The sequence below is a fragment of the Excalfactoria chinensis genome, chromosome 9 (assembly GCF_039878825.1).
Source record: "Excalfactoria chinensis isolate bCotChi1 chromosome 9, bCotChi1.hap2, whole genome shotgun sequence".
NCBI lineage: Eukaryota > Metazoa > Chordata > Aves > Galliformes > Phasianidae > Excalfactoria > Excalfactoria chinensis.
Window position 1 is genome coordinate 9,773,832 of NC_092833.1, and position 16,952 is coordinate 9,790,783.

General features: G+C 48.8%; 1 protein-coding gene across 4 annotated transcripts in view; it reads left to right on the top strand.

Moving 5' to 3' along the window:
* Nucleotides 1–16,952, top strand: part of FGF12 (fibroblast growth factor 12) — a 187,212-nt gene that overhangs the window by 89,479 nt on the left and 80,781 nt on the right. Inside the window, exon 1 of one of the 4 annotated variants that reach the window (XM_072344957.1) lies at nt 12,959–14,661. The exons of the other annotated variants lie outside the window; for them this stretch is intronic. Coding sequence (XP_072201058.1) covers nt 14,463–14,661 — 199 coding nt within the window. The 5' untranslated portion in view covers nt 12,959–14,462. Of the gene's footprint in view, nt 1–12,958; nt 14,662–16,952 lie in introns of those variants that run through there. 4 annotated transcript variants of the gene reach the window in all.

The window sequence follows — 16,952 nt, forward strand, 5'->3', positions numbered from 1 at the left end:
CAGCTAGAGCACCATAGGTACCACCCCAGTGGCTGTAGCTAAGCAGGGCTGGCACTGCATCACTGCTTTCTACAGCCCCCCTCCCAGGCCAGGAGTGTGGGCAGGGGACAGCTGGCCTCAGCTGGCCAAGGGATGTCCCATGCCACACAACATCATGCTCAGCAATAACAGCTGGGGAAGGGCTCCCATTAATGAAAGCACTGGTGTTCCCAAGCACCCACCATGCATGTTAAGGCCTGACATGGCTGAACATTGCTTGCTGGTAAAAAAGAAAAAAAAGGAAAAGAAAAAGGAAAAGGAAAAGGAAAAAGGAAACGATTTTTCTCCTTTTATTCCCATGAGACCTTTGCTTTTTTTCCCTTTCTTTACCTTTAATTAAGCTGCTCCTAACTCATGAGCCTTTGCCTATCAAATTTTCTTCCCCTGTTCTTTTGAAGAGGGGAAATGAGGGAAACAAAGAAAGTTCTAAGATTTTTTTCAATCCTCCCCCCCACCTTGAATACAGCAGGTGTCAAAAGTTGTCAGTTTTCACCCAAATCAACCTTTTAAGGGTTAAATAATCTGTAAAAGAAACAAGATTCGGCACGTTAAAAAAGCTCAGTGAACTCGATGTTGATTTCTATATATTTTTTTAATTCATTGGAGGAAAAAAGATGAGTCAGTATGTACTTTTCTTCTTTTCCACTCCCTGCACAATAAAAAAAAAGGGGGAAAAAATACCTGAAATTGCTTGTGCAATTAATCTGACAACCCCTTGAGTGCAGTCACTTGCTGTATTGTTACAGAATCATAGGGGTTGGAAGGGACCTCAAAATCATCTAGTTCAACCCCCTGCTAAAGCAGGTTCCTGCAGCAGGTCACACAGGGTAGCATCCAGGTGGGTGTAGAGAAGGAGGCTCTATAGCCTCAGCACATCCAAGGGATGGGGGTTCCCTCAAGCCTACAAACAGTGTCTTTCATTATCCAAAATAATTTCCTTGATGCAGCCCTGAGACCTCTGGGGTCTGGGTGGGATGAGCAGGTCCCCAGCCTTGTTTGGCACCTCAGACCTCCTCCCCTCTTCTCTGCTGCTTAGCTTCTGAGGCTCTGTGCTGCTTGGGGAGGGGACTGTGGTGCTAAGAACTGAAGTTCTGGTGAAGCAGGGTAGCAACCTTGTCACTTATAGCAGTGCCACTGAAATGTTGCAGCCAGCAAGGGGCTGAGGCTGCTCTGTAGCAGCTGTGCCAGCCATTCAGGGGGTCATAAAATACAACAGCAACACAGCTCATGGTGGAGAGGAGCTGAGAAGGGACGTAGTGATGTGTCAGCAGAAAAGTGTGGTAAACCCTTAAGAAAGGGCAGAGCTTTCTGACAGCTGCATTTCTGTAAGCATAAGGGAAGTGGGGGCTCCTCCATCAGCCCCTCTTTGTCTACACTACTTGACAAGTCCCGTCTCCATAGGGCATCTACAAGTGCTCTGATCCTCCAGGAAAGTTACTTTGCAAGCTTTCCTATTGTGAAGGCTCCTAAGAGCATTATTATTGCCCTCATTTATGGCTGGGAGGAATTTGAAATGTGGGTAGGAAGTACCATCTTGGTCACTGTGGGCTACTGGCAGACCTGGGGGCAGAACCCAGCCTGCTGACTCCAAGCTGTGCTTTGGCATTGAGGGTGGTCTGCAATACTTGTGTCCTAAATGCTCCATTGCTGTGCTTGTGAATCAGGCAGAAAGACTGCTTTAATTTCAGCCTACGCCACCAGAAGTGGGGAGGGGGCGGGGGGAAAGGATGGGGAAGGAGGAGCAGATAAAAATCAGAAAATTAGAATTTATTACAATGAAAGCCAAAGTGCTAGAAGCCAAAACTGTCATTGTAATGCGAGCTCTATTTCGATAGTGTCCTATTACATTGCATTAGAGGTTGAACATGCGTAAGAATATCTTGGTTGTAATTATCTGATTTGTGATATGTAGCTAATGTGTACTTGTTGTTCTGCCGTACATTATGCAGCAGCAATTCATTTCTAAACAACATTAGCTGGCAATACAGCAGTTCAGTGCAAAAATTACAGGCATAAGCATTAAGTTTTATGTAGGTTGAGTTGCAGCTAGGAGGGAAGATAGCAGTCCTGGTCGAACTCCTGCTCTGAGCATGCTAGGTATCCCCAAAGTGCCCATCAAGCAGACAGACGGACAGCACCCACACACAGCAGTGGCACACTCGACATCTCCTCCATTCTGGAGTGAGTTTGTGGCAAGAGGTGTCCCTGCAAATGATCAATAGCAGAGATCGACAGGAGTAGCTTTCAAATTAGATAAGCTTCTGAGCTGATGTTTGAATGATAGTAGCAATATAAACATTTGACTGAGTACCCTCCCGTCATTGCATCCCTAACAGCACTTACATAAGGCCATTTGTATTTGATGGGATCTTATTTTCTTTCGATTTCTTTAACGACACCACTAAATAAAAACACTCAATAATTGCTGGTGCTTATTTTAATTCATCAGTTAAATGAGTAAGGCCATTAGGATAGATATATTTTAAGACAGAACAATTAGCAAAGGTTAAAGGGACACTGCTCATTTAAAAATCCATTGAGCGTACACCAGTCCCCCAGTTTTTAGAGCTTTAACAAATAACATTATAAAGACAAAAAGTATTGATGCTACAGATGAGAGAAAGGGTCTCCCAAATGATATCCAGACAGCTGTGGGTGCCCCATCCCTGGAGGTATTCACAGCTACTTTGGGTGGGCCCTGGACATCCTGAGCTGGTGCAGACAGACAGCCCATGTCAGCTGTTGAGACTGGATCGTCTTTAAGGTCCTTTCCAATGGAAACCGTGCTACGGTTCTATGTTATTGTAGCCTGTGTCTTGATGTCTTTTCACAAATGTGTGTAAAACCACAGGGGGCAGGATGAGAGCAGAGATGTGCCCACTAGTCCTCTTGGAAGTGTCTCATTCCTCTGATCGCTAGAAACCATGTCTAATTTCTAGTCTAAATTTATTCTTGGCCAATTTCTGCCCATTTGCTCCTGTGCCAGCATTGTCCTTCAGCTTATCTGTCCTCTGGCTGCTGTAATTTATGCCCTGTTTACATTTCTTTCTGCCTGGGCAATGAAGATCTATGAAACATGTCCATTCTGCTTTAGTTTGTAGATAGTTTCACTTTCTTAATTACTCCACTGCCAGGGTTTCAAGCAACACAAGGGAACATCTTTTGTTTTAAAAGGAAAAGCTTTCATTCAGGCTGTGTAATATTATGGACGTATTTTCTGTTTGATTGAAGGTTTATGAGTACTCCATTTTTTTTTTTTTCTTCATAAAATTGAGAGGCTGAGCCAAGTTGGAGCTGACAGAGTCCATGCAAAATGATTTAAATAAATAACAACAAAAAGAAGACTTTGTACAATACATTGGAGAGATAAAAGTGGGGATTACAGCTGTTGCTGGAGCCATCCAAGTGCAAATATTAAGGCTGGGAGTAGCTTGTAGCTTTTTCTAGAATGAGTACCTGGTGCCTTCCTTCTGCTGGTCGTATTTGGAGGGGAGCTCAGCAGCAGTCCCTCTGGTGTGTTGAACTGTGATGAGAGCTGTGGGTGCTGCATAGGGATGCCCTGTATGCCCCATGTCCAGCTGGGAGCATTGCTAGTGCAAGGGACTGGGGCTGCAGTTTGCAAAGAGCTTCAGTCGGGTCTGGAAGCCTCCTTCATTCACACCCATTTGTGTGCCCGTATTTTTTGGCTCATGACAGTTTAGATTCGCTAGTGAATAAGCAAGGACCTGAAAGTTGTTGAAGGTAATGAAGTGTCTATGAAATATGCTCCTTCACAAGGACATGTTTGTGTTGCATATGTTCCTTTTACTGCTACTGTCTTCGAGCTTCTTTACCTGCATCTTTAATGAGGAGGCTGATGCTGCCCTGGTGGCTGCAGATCTGCAGACTTAATTTCCTAAGTGCCTGAGGAAGTTGCTGTGGAGTTAAAGGTGGCTCTGTTTCTCATTTGCTTTGTCGCCGGGTCAGGCTTTTCAGATGAGGGCACCTTCTTGAACGCCACATTTGACAGTGGATAAGGTGGGCTGGAGAGGGTATTAGAGTCACCACTTTCTAGAAGCATCTGCCATAGCAGACTGAATATGCCAGTGAGATCCATCCCTGCTCTAGGGAACTGCAGAAAAATAATTGTGTGCATGTTTGGTATAGAGAATCAGAGACTGAGAGTACCAGGATTTCCACTTCTCTGTTGCCCTGGCCCTCTTTCAACTCTGAAGGATGCTCTTTGGGTAGAAAATCCCAGTACATCTGTACAGCTAATGGATAACTGGTCAGCCCTGTGTGGAGTGCCAATGGGCTCTGTTGCCATATTGCCACCTGTATCCAGTACAAAGCCAGGCTCTCCTTAGTTACTGACAAAAATGTCTCTTCAGAAGCCTTCCAATAATTACTCAAGCACCCACTTAAGAGGCTTTTAATTTAGGTTCCCCATCCTCCACACTCATACAATTTCCAATTGCAGGCACAGTCAGTCTTGTGAAAAAGCTTTTGCCAAAAGAAATCCAAATGAATTGTCCCTCAGTTTGTACTGCCTTGCATGAACTTCTGTGAGCCTATAGCATCCCAAAAGATGACATTTCCAACAGGCCTGAGTGAAAACATTCAATCATAATGAAAGATGAAAGCTCTTGTTTTGAGTTTCCCTGCATCTGACAACATTTGGCAATGCTACAGCACCTTCGGTTGGAGTGCTGCAGGCTGCCTTGCCAGCTTGTTTCATTCCCAAAGGCTGCCCTCTATCCCTGCTGACCCACTGTGTTCGTGGGCTTCTATAAATGCTCTGGGGCCAGTGACAAGGCTGGGTCATGGCCACTGGGCTGGGTTGCCATAGAAGGCACATTCCCACCTTTGCAGTCTTCTTTGCAGTGATCGAAAGGGAAAATCAGAGGTGCTGTTCTCTCATCCTTAATAAGCATTCCAAATGAGGGGCTTTAGGGCAGGACTTTGATGAGTGAGAATGGTCCATTGCCTGTCACTCTGTGCTTGGTAGAAGGCTATTGGTCTCCGGATATTTCTGCAGTTTTCCAGGGGCAGTCTCTAGACACCAAATTCAGTCAGTGGCATGTCTGTAGCAGGGCTCCAACAGGCCTCCAACTGAATACTGTGTTTTGTGTTACTCAGTGAATAAGACTAAAGAGACGCTAGGTCATTCCCTGAAGTGGGAACTGGAATGTACATATGAAGGGCAAGCAAGAATACATAGCTGAACTGAGAGGAAAGAAATCACACAGTATGGGAACTCTGTCTAAGATGAGCTGTAGGGACAGTATGAATGAAGGAAACAAGGGCATGAGTTTGCCAGTGTCCAAAAGCTATTCTTAGAAAGCCCCAGAAGAGTCTGACAAAGTGGTTGAAGTAGCTATTGCAACTTCTGCTTTAAGTACTCCTGGAGTTCAGCAGAAAAGGCCAAAGCTGTAATTCATGTGGGGGGATAGATACAAGTGACATAGGTTGAGAGGCTGTGACCGATGGCTGTAGAAGGAGCCACCACACAGTTGATAATGGTTCTTTTATTCCATTCAGAAACGTCTTTTAATCAAAACTATGGGAGGAGAAAGGAAACAGTTATTTCAGAAACACCCATTGCATGGGTATTTAAAGCCCTGGCTTCATGCCCCTGTTCTACCTTTTACAAAATCAGAGACCTGAATCTTAGTCTTGAAAGTGGTGCAAGCACCAGCACTCCTCCAGCACTGTGCTTTCTTGCTCTTCTGGCATTTCCTAGTTATCCCTACAAGGTCTCATTTTCATTCCTTGTGGGGAACAGACATAACTTTGAAACCTCAGAGTTTTCTGCAGAGTGGCTTTCTGTTTCTGTCCACTCTGGTGCTGCCTGATGCAAAGTGAAGCCCTGCAGCCAGGTGGAGAGGACTGGCTGTGATTGCACTGCCAGGTCTTCTGCTTTGCTCAGGTCGGGACAGCACAGTAAGTCCTGTGTGACAGGAATATCAGTAGAGCAAGAAACTTCTAGATGAGTGAGATTTGGATGAGGTGTTAGGAAAGGCTGTTCACAGGTGAGAATGGTGCTGAGCCACTTTCCCATGGGGACTGTGGGATTTCCACTGCTGCAAGTTCCTAGACAGGGACCGGACCAACCTTGTGAGGGATGGTGAAGACACTGTTGGCACAGTGCAGAGGTGACCTCTACAGGGCTCTTTGTACCCTTTGTGCTATGATATCAGCTCATCTATTTTAGAAAGAGGTTGACTCTCAGGATAAAACAATAGAGAATCTATCACAACTCTTGCCATATCATTCTCTTGATGAATTGCCTTTGCTATTAACAATAAATGCGAGCCTTGCCTTGACTTATAGCCTCCGGATCTCATCCTGACTTTGCTGGATTGAAAAGTTCCTTCTTTTGAAAATGTTCTTACTGAGAGGTGAGAGATTTATCAGTCAGCGCCAAGTCATCTTTGTCATTCTCTTGGTGCAGAGCATCTCAAACATTTTTCTTCTGTGTCCAGACTTTCAGCAACAGCAAACTATCCACAGTATTACCAGGCTAAGTACAACTGATCAACAAGAATGAGCTTGCTACCAGCCTTTGCATCATTGAGGGTGTTTGCAACACTGGGTACAACAGTAGCAGCATTTCTGCTTCTGCTCCCTGCTGGTGCTCTCCATATAGCTCAGGCTCTCCCAGTTGCATTCCCATTAGGTCATCTCTCTCCCATGGCTTCCAGTTCCCAGCATCGCTGCTCTCTGGAAAAGTGTGCCCAGTTTTGAAGTAATACATCCTGCACTCTTTGTTCCTGGCAGTTTGTTCTGGCTGCATTAAAATGAAACTTGTTTGCATGCACTCCATTCCCCAGTCAGTTCCGTTCCGTCCCTTCACCAAACCCACTGCGATCATTAATTACTGCTGCATTAGTCTTTGTATCCTTGGCAAACTTAGATTTGCTTCCAGGCCAGTGATATCTTTATTGGTGTCTGGATTGCAATAACTGTTTGTGAGACTCAGGGGAGAAAAGATATGGGATTTCATTTTACTGAGGAGATGGAAGCATTGATTTATTGCTGGGGAGGAAAATAAAAGACAATACAAATAGCACGAGGTGTGTTTTGAGGCAGGGGTATGTGGGGGAAGTGATGAATGCACATCAGTCCTTTTTACGCTGCACTTTAGGACAGCAGGGAATGAGAGAGACTTCAAGCCTTGTCCTAGCTGCATGATAGCTGTAATCTCTTATTTACATTTAGTGTTGAGTATGCCCTTGCAGTATGTGGGAGAAATAAGCAGGTTCGGTTTAATAAGATGCAATCTGGATGCATGTAACTTCAGAAACATCCTGAGGGCAGGATTAATGTCCCAGCACTCCTGCTCTGCAGAGCTCCATGGCAGTGGGAGGACCAGGTTTTGTCAGTCACTGTGTTTCTGTAAGCTCTCTGAGCTGCAGTCTCAGCTGAGCAACAGCACCCATAGGAGCCTTGCTCTTCTGGCCTCATAGAGTTTGAGGTACAACCTGAGGCTGTGAGTGCTGGGCTGCCATGGGTTTGGAGGCTGCGTGAAGTGCCAAGCCAAGTTTGGGGTCAGGGAACTTTCCAAGGCTTATAGATCTGGCAGGAACCATTCTGTGCAGACAGATTTATGGGCCTAGGGGGAGTTTGTTATTTCTTCTTGACAGCTTTGTTCCCTGCCTCCCCCTCTTGGCCCATGGCAGTGCCATCTATGTGCATTAACAAGGATGGGGTCACCAAGCCTTGACTTGCTGGGGCACAGACGCTCCCACAGCCCTGCTGCAGGGATGCAACAGGGCGTTTGTTCTCCCTCCCTTCTTATCATACTCCATCACATAATCAGGCTGTTTTGCCTCAGCCAGGATAAAATCAGGGATGATCTGTTTGACTTTCAGCAAAGTCAGCTTGAAACTTTAAATTGAAGGGCTTTTCCCAACACGCTTGAAAATGCCTTTGGTTGGAATCGGTGTTTGGCTGAATGTTGATGAGGAAGTTTTGTGTGTGAGCAGCTTTCCATCCTCATGGGGAGGGGGAAAAGCACAAGCAGCACTCAGACCTCCTGAAACATGGGGTGGGTTGATTTGGGGCTGAAACTGCACTGAAGGTCCACAGCCCCACTCCACCCAGACCACATCACCTTCTGAAATAGGGCGTTTCTCACATTCCTGAAAGTGTTGGCTGAAGTGGGCTGCAGAATGTCTTTGTATAGGATTCAGAGAGCTAACTGTCCAACAGAGGGAAGGTTGCAAGGTTTTTCTTGATCCTGGAAGCACCACGACCCTGAGGGTGAGGTTGGGGTTGCTCTCTGTTGTCCACTTCACCTGTTTCAGCAGATGGAGGGAGTTTCTGGATGGTGATGGGAATTCACTGAGGAAGAGGAGGCAGGGGAGGAAGGACAGAAGGCAGTTGCTTGTCCTGTCTTTCAAATTCAGGAGCCGTGGGACAGACAAGGAGATATGTGTCTCCTTCCCACATGCTCAGGTATGTGCTCCTGTGTTCTTTGCATCAGCCGAGGGGCCTCTTGGCTCTGCCCTGCACAAGGTTATCTGAGCATGAAGTCCCTCTCCTTCCATGGCTCTCTGCTTATAGGTCCTTTGGTGATTCTGCATGGGGGATGTCACAGGGCAGTTGTTTGCCAGACCTTTTCCTGGGCTCCTACCATGAAGGAAGCCATGACTGAAGCACAGGACTGCAAGGACAGCAGTTTTTCATGCCTTGATACCTCTGGGGAAGGCAGGGACAGAGCTCTTGATGGATGGGGCTGTTGAGGTGATAGCAGAGGCCTTGGGTGGAGCCGATGCTGAGCAAGGCCCTCCACTGTGGGACAGTGGGACAACACCAAGCAGTCTGTGGAGAGCTTTCTCTTTGTACCCAGGAATAGCTACTACTGCTCCAAATCCCTTTTAGTCCCTGTTAGGTGGAGCCCACCTTAGTAGCAGGGTGTGTGCAGCAGGAGCACCTCCATATGATCTCATTCCCTTTGAGATCCCACTTTGAGCAGATCTTTCCAGAACCCAGCAGACAAAAGTATTCATCTTTTTGAAGGAAACCGCATCAAGAACATTTGTTCCTAGACAGCCATGGATGCCTGTGGTAGAGTCAGGCTTTCCTGTGCTCCACCTGGTGCAGGCAACAGGTCACCAAGGAGGGATAAAACCTTTTGTCAAGAAGAATTCTTCTCTTAAAAAGCAAAAAACATAAACATTTAAAAGCTGAGCAGAATGGTTTCTTTCCCCAGGCTCCGCTTGGGCTTGCTGTTTTTCAGCAGTGGTTTCACTCTGCACTCTGTGTGGCTGCTGCCCTGCTGCTGGCTTTAAGCTACAGGCAGCAAACCCGACCTCAACCCAGCTAGAGTTGTTTCTAAAGGCACCGCACAGCTTAATGATACTCTCGTGATGAGTTGCAAATTTTGTTTTAATTGAATCTGTGAAGCCAAAAAGGGGGTGAGGGGCCCATTAAATAAATTATTTTCATATAGCAGTCAGATTATGCTCGCTCTTCTGTGTTTATTAAAAGGCCTCGTCAGCTCAGAGCTCAGCTGTGCGAGAAAAGCCCAGAAAGCCAGCCAGTTTTCCTGCTCTGCTGCTGTTTTAGGGCCAGATCTCTCTCCCAGAACAGCAGCTTTTTAAGGGGCCATATGAATTCTTATTAGGCATCCAAACGCAGATATAAAACCATGCATTGTAAACAGAATTACCCTGAATATAAAACAACCAAAATAGTGTAAGGCTTTTTCTTTTCCTTATCAGGTTACCCAGGCATATTTTTTAAAAAGTCCACCCACGCAGAGTGAATGGGGAATGCCAAAGCTGCTTGAATTTTAATGATGTCAGACATGCAGCGAGGGGCTACCTTGTAAAGAACAGAGTTAATAAAACATGGATATGGGCTTAATTCCGCTTAATAAGCAGACCTGGCAATGCACGTATCCTAGATGTAATTTACACAGGGTGGGAATTTGGTACAGTTCTTACAAGGTGGCTGCATACAGACTTCCAAACTCAGAGTGCCTTCCTATTGGAAGAGATTTGTTGCTATGCTGCTATGAGATGTGAATTAGGCCATTCATAATTATCAGCGAGAGACGGATGTCTTTCTTTTCCCATTCAGCTACAGGAATACACTTCTACATTTTAAAGTGCTATTAAATTTAAACCTCCCTTAACTTTGTGCATGCATTTTTAGTAGCTACGCACATAAAAGAGCAAACACAAAAAGCATACATTTCTATCTGTGGTTAGCTGTCTGTGCACAGAATTAGTAGAAGAGGGATATGCCTAATGACAGAATCTACAGAATATAGCCCAGGGCTTTTTGAAGGCTCTATGAAAAATAAACAGGATATTTTGTTAGCAGCCCTGCGGGAATTATTGCACTTCGCTAAGGAAGGATGCCAATAACCTCCGTTTTGACCTAGATAGATCATTCTGTTTGGGAAGGTAAGGGAATGCAATTCTAGATCTCTTCTCTATTCAAGCCAGCAAAGCCCTGAAATCCATCCAGGCCTTGGTTTTTAAACCTCAGCACTGAGGACAGAAGAATGTATTTATCAAGTGAACAAAGCCTCAGAGGTGACAGCATGTTGAAATGTTTATGTTGGCCTCCTTCCACTGCACACGCCCAGTGTGTGGGCTCCTTTCTGCCCAGGGTGAGGACTGAGGGGTGTTTAACAGACCTTATAATCAGGCATAGAGAACCCGCTGCTTGCTCCTATGTGCAGGATGGGCCTTTCCGACATCTGCAGGAGCTGCACCGGGATCTCTCCAATGTGCTCACAGCACAGTTTGCTTGTTTGTTTTGTGAATGAGTGCAGCTCACTCCTTCCCTCTTCACAGAACAGAGTGTGCAGCTCACCGGGCTGGAGGCAAGGAAGGAGCGCTAGGGAGAAGAGGGAGGGAGAAAACTGCCTTAATCGTTATAGGGGTGTTAATATTGTATTAATACTATTATAGAGAGAGTGCGAAAAAGTATATCTATATGTATGTAGACAGATAGAGATGTAAGGAATTGTGTGCCTTAAGGAAAAATACCACATTGGGCTGGTTTGGTCAAACAGTGGAGCTTGCTTTGGCGGCAATATGGAGTGCAGAGGCTGCCTGCAGCGGGAGCGCTCTGTGCACTGCTGAATGCTGTGCTGCCCTCAGAGGGGCAGCTGGGACAGATGGACAGGGAGATGGCTTCAGCTCAGTTTCCCCTGATGGAAGTTGGAGGGGAAAACAACTGCTGGCAGAGTGTAGAGCACGTGTAGGCCTTTCTGCTTCGCTTGGCAGCCCACCTAAGATGACACATTTCCCCTGCAAGAATGACAGTGCAGGAGCGTGATGAGATTCAGTTCCCTGGCACCAACTCTGGCCTCGCTTGGTGCTGTTAAAAGCATGGGCTGCTCAGAACCACTGCAAGCTGGAGTGTGATCCAGAGTGGTGCAGAGCAGGTGTGCATGCCAGTAATGTCACCAGGAGTTCATGGCACGGTGCCTGCATTGAGAACCAAACCATGGACTACTTGGCTATCTATAAATAAAGACCTGTGTGCTAGCAAACGCAATATTATATTCAGCTTCAGAAGCTCTGCTTTAATTTAATTCCATTACTGCAGAGGCTGAGAGACCAGGGGGAAGCATTTCTTCTTGGAGTTGCAGCAGCTCTCTTCTCAGATCCACAAATCACCAACAAGCCCTGTGAGCAGCTTTATCACCCATTAGGATCATTTTTAAGTGCAGAGCCACTGCTTTGGGTTTGCGGCTACACAAGGAAATAAATGACAAAATAAGTGTAACTTATTTAAAACAGGGTGGGATAAAACAGAATTCTTTGACCAGACTCCAGTCAGAAAGCAGCTTTATGTAGAGCTGGAAAACATCTTTCTTGGGGAGATATCAGATTTGCTCACATCCTTTGAAGATGGAGCTTTGGATAATTCACTGGCAATTCAGACAGTGATTCCCTGATTGCAAACAGCTTTCTTAAGGCCATGCCTGTACCTTGTACTGCAACATTCTTTGATGTCAAGTGAAATAATCCAGCAGAGAGAATTAAAATATGAAGCATTTTGGTTACAGGAAAGGAAAGAAAAATCTTTATTGATTGAGACAGCAAAATCTGCTTAAAAAAAATAAATTGGCAGCTGTTAAAAAGAAATCCACAGCCTGACATTTAGATCTCCTGAATGGCTGTGAATATCTTCCTCCCCCATTCTCTCCTGGAGAACCTGATTCCACCTCGTTGGCATCCACAGGATTATGAGTGAAAATCAGGAAGTAATGCTGGAGTTCAGCTCATCCTTGTGGTCACAGTGGGTGGATATTTCAGTTACCTTCCTTTCCCGATGCATTACAATAGTTAAGAGCTAAAGTTCTTGCTGCAAAGTGGTGACACCAATTATTTTGCTGAAGCTGGTGATTCCCAGTTCCCCAGTTGGTTTAAAGGGCTCTTTTCATCCTGGCACCTTTGGGACTGGATTTAGTCTCACCTTGCCACTGTTACTTGTCCCATGATACTCGGAGCAGCTGAGATCTCCCGACCCTATGCTACCTCAGGTACCCTATTGCTCATCGCTTTCTGTATGCAGACATAGTAGCTCTTACTTGAACCTGAAAGCTGGCGAACCGCCATTCTTAACGGCAGCAGCAACAGTCCATATGACCAGAGGCGTGTTTCTACATCTTAAATTTAGTTCAGTTTTGTGTGTGGAGATAAGAAGGAGTCAACCCAGCTCAATCGTGTTGCCCCGATCAGAGTCATGTGCTGATAAGCCTGCGTTGTGATCTGGGGCCGCAGGTACCGGTGGCAGCCCAGCGGTACCCACCACTGCAGCCGCCCTTCATGCCTTTCAGACGAGGCGGCAGCCCTCCCAGCAGCGCAGCCCTGTCTCTGTCTAGTGAATAGGGGAAAGCAGTGGGGACGCCCAGCGGACAACTGAGCCCGGCGGCCGCGGAGGTGTCCGAGTCGGCTGCGCGCATCTCCGGCGGCTTCTTAGTGGGGGCGGGTCGGGGCCGGCCGGTGCTGCGGGCCCAGGGATGCCCGTTTCCCGATGGGGGAGGCCCGGGGAGGCTCCCGAGAGCTGACCGGGCGAAGGAGCAGAGCCACCGCGGAGCTGCAGTTGCCTCGTTCTGCCTGCGCGATTTTTTCTCATCCGAACCACGATCACGTAGGATTGCGTAGAGAAGGGCGAGCGGGGAGCAGCTGCAATCCTCCCCGAGCCCGTAGCTCAGCTCCCGGCCGGCACCGACCGCCGCGGGGTTGCGGAGCTCCCCGCCGCTTTGGCAGCAGCCCCGCGCTGCGTGGGAGTCCGGGGGGGCGGCTTCCCCGGCCGCTCCCTCCCCTCTCCCCCCCTTCGTTACAGCCGGGCTGAGCCGGAGGATGCGGGCGGGCGGCGGGTGCGGCGCGGTTCCTCCACGCCCCGTCGGGCGGCTACGCGAAGAGTCCTGAGCCCCGCACGGAGCAACAGCAGCAGCAGCCGCACCCCCCACACCGCCCTCCTCCTCCTCCTCCTCCCCTCCTCGCATCGCTCCTCCTGCCGCCGTCCCCGCCGCGGCAACCGGGCCCGGGGCTGCCCCGGTGCTGAGCGCCCGCGGCTCCCGCAGGGCCGGGCCGGACGATGCGGGCTGCTGCCGTCGGGGAGAGTCGCGGCCGGGGCAGAAGCGGCGAGCGGGGCTGGAGGAGCTGCACCAGCCATGGCGTTGTGAGCCGGGGGCGCCGAGCTGCGGCGATGTGAGCCCGCACCCCCAGCCGGAGCGCTTCTTTTTTTTTTTTTTTTTTTTTTTTTTTAATTTATTTTAATTTTATTGCGTTGCCTCTTTTTGCCTTGTTCGCCAGCCTGGTGCTTTTTCTCGTGGCCGCTTTGCCTTCCCCTCCCGCCCTTCTCCGCGAGAGGAGTGGGGAGGGGGGGAAAAGAGGAAGAGGAGGAGTGCAAGCAGAAATGCAGCGCGGCTCGCCCTGAGCCCGGCCGCGGGAGCGGAGCGGCGGAGCCGCGGGACGCGTCCATGTGCGCGCAGTGCCGCGCCGCGCTTGGGAGCCACCGCGCTGGGGCCGGGGCCGGCTGCGGGCCGGGGGGGCTCTGACTCATCTCACGGCCCCTCGCCCCAGCGGTGCGGAGCGGAGCCGCACCACAGGGACCCGCGGATCCTCCGCGCACCCTCCTCTGGACACAGCAGGCGCCGGCGGACCGTTGCGAGCGGGGCGGCTGCCTCCCGGATTTACAAGGCGCGGGGGCACCGCCGGCCCGGCCGGGATTTGCGCTCTCCGGGGACGGACCCATGGGCGGCGGGGTCCGGCGGCCAGCCATGGTTGTTAGCCGGGGCGCCCCGCTCCGCCTGGCCGGCTGAGCCCTCCCCGCTGCCGGGACTCGGGGCCGCAGCGCGCTAAGCGGGGCGTCCCCGTCCCCCCGGGGCGCGGCGGCGGATCGGCCCCAGCGCGCTCCCCCGGACCGGAGCGGCGAGGCGAGGCGCGGGGGGCCCATGAGCGGCGATGGCAGCGGCTATCGCCAGCTCGTTGATCCGGCAGAAGCGGCAGGCGAGGGAGTCCAACAGCGACCGGGTGTCCGCCTCCAAACGCCGCTCCAGCCCCAGCAAGGACGGGCGCTCCCTCTGCGAGAGGCACGTCCTGGGGGTCTTCAGCAAAGTGCGCTTCTGCAGCGGCAGGAAAAGGCCGGTGAGGAGGAGACCGGGTGAGTACCGCGGGCCGGGGCCGTGGGGGCCGGCTCCGCGGCGTGGGGCAGCCCCGTTCCCGGGTGTCTCCAGCAGTCGGGGGAAAGGCTCGCTCCGCGCTCAACTTCGCCCGGGCGCTGCGGTTCCCCCCGAGGTGTGGGGTTGCTGGGCGCAGCCCTCCGCCGCAGCCCGAAGGAGGAAGCCAACGGCTTAACCCACGGTCGTATTTTCCCACCTCCCCCTAGGTCCGCTTTTCAAATAACGTACTCTTATTTTCTGCATAGTGACAAGGGGATCGATAAGCCGAGGATCAATTAGAATCGTGGCCATTTGATATCTCGATCCCTCAAGTGTTGCTTCTTGAGCTGAGTTGCATAGGGAATTTCTTTAGCTCTGAAAGCCTTCCAGATGGCAGCTGCATAACTGTTAGACCTAATATTGAGCTTGCAAGAGCTTGAAAATGCATTTTCGGGCAGCCTTCTTTTCCTTTCTCTGTTCTTTTGTATGTGTGTATGTGGGCTTAGTCTCTGTTCCTGGTGGAAAACTTCCTCCCTGATATACGTGTTGCTCACATTCCCTTGAAGTCCCACCACCCACAGGTTCAGTTCTGAGCAGTGCATTGTGCTTCCAGGTGTCCTTGGTCAGCGTGAGAACTCAGCACCTGGCAAGAGAAGGCCCTTCCTGAGTTCTCAATGGAATTACTATTTACTTCTTTTTTCTTTCATTGCTAGAAACCACCACTAAGATAGAAAATAAAAATAAAACACAGGCTGCTTTGAGAAGCCACTGTGAGCAGGTCCTTTCCTCAGGTGTTTGTTAGTATCATGGTTAAGTGTGATACACATCTACTCATCTCTTAGGGATGTGCTGTCAACCTGGGTAGCCTTCCTGTATTTCCCACATATGTGCACCCTGCAACGAGGTGTCAGTCAGCTGGTGGCTGCTCCTGGGGCTGTAGGCTGAGATGTGTGACCTGCACTCAAGGGAGGAACAAAAACAGGGAAAACCTCTCAGGTAAAAGGCCATTCGTGGTTGTGATCGAAGGGGAAGGAAGACTGGGTTGTTGTCAGCGTCCCCCATACACAGCCTGTGAGGCAGGGGTTGTATTCATCTAGCAAAATGCTTCAACACTTACAGAGTCTGCAAACCAGACTCATTAATGGTCTGTTCTGAAGCAACTGCCAAGAGAAGATGCAAAATATTTGAAATACAGCGTGACTTGACATATTCAAAGGGAAAAATAATGCTGCTTTTCTCTTAATTTGTTCATCTTATGGTGAGTGGTAGCTTGCGGGCCATCCTATATCTTAATTACCTTGTGAATCCAGACCAAAAAATGGCTCTTTACCCAAAAGTGTTGCCATTTTGTCTGAGGAATCCCTTTTTGTGGGATCAGGAGTGGGACTTTGGACTCTCAGTGATGGAACCTCTTCTCATTCCTCTTTCCTCCCTGTTTGCTATTGAGTGACATCCTTCAAACCAAGGAGTCAAAGGGTGGGCACCATAAAACACAGGAGCCATCATGATTGGAAAAGACAACAAAGATCATCACATCCAATGGTTGACCCTCGACCCAAATCTAGACCTGTTTTCTATATTTCCAGATACTTTGTTGCGTTAATATTTGAGTGATTTTTATGGTGGGATGCGGAGGTCAGTCTTGTTACTGGTCCCATCTCAGTGCTCCCAGCTGCACAGGTGTAATTCTGCTTCCTTTGGATTTACTAAATGCCCATGAAAAATCACTGAATTCTAAGAATTCCCTCCATTCGCATGGACTTTCTTGCTAAGGGAGGTGTTCGATAAGTTACACACCAGAGTGATTTAAGGAAGACTTTTTATTGACTGAGAGGAGGGATCAATGCTAGTCAGTGCTGTAAAAATAAAACTGTTCAGTCTTCAGAGCTGACAGTCAATCACTTGTAACCAGCACCGTATTCCATTTATAAAATTAAGCAAGTAGAGAAATTAATTTGCTTTAAAAAAGATGCCAGCAGCCCAGTTCCCTCTTGTCAGTCTTTAAATGAGGGATTGTTTTGGTGGCGTGTCCCACTCCTGCGCTCAGGTGTGCTGCTCAGAGGGCTGCACACCGCCGGGTTTGCTGCTGTTCTCATTGTTGGTGCAGGGGTTGTGCTGTGCCTGCATTACTTATTCATTGCAGAGTCACTCCTGTGCATAGAAAATGACATGCAAATGAATTGAAACTAGTTTAAAGAAATGTGCATACATTGTGCAGTGACCCACAACCCCAGTGATTATGTGCGCTTAATGATATGCAGCTTAGCATGGTGAGAGGAACGTGAGAAACACC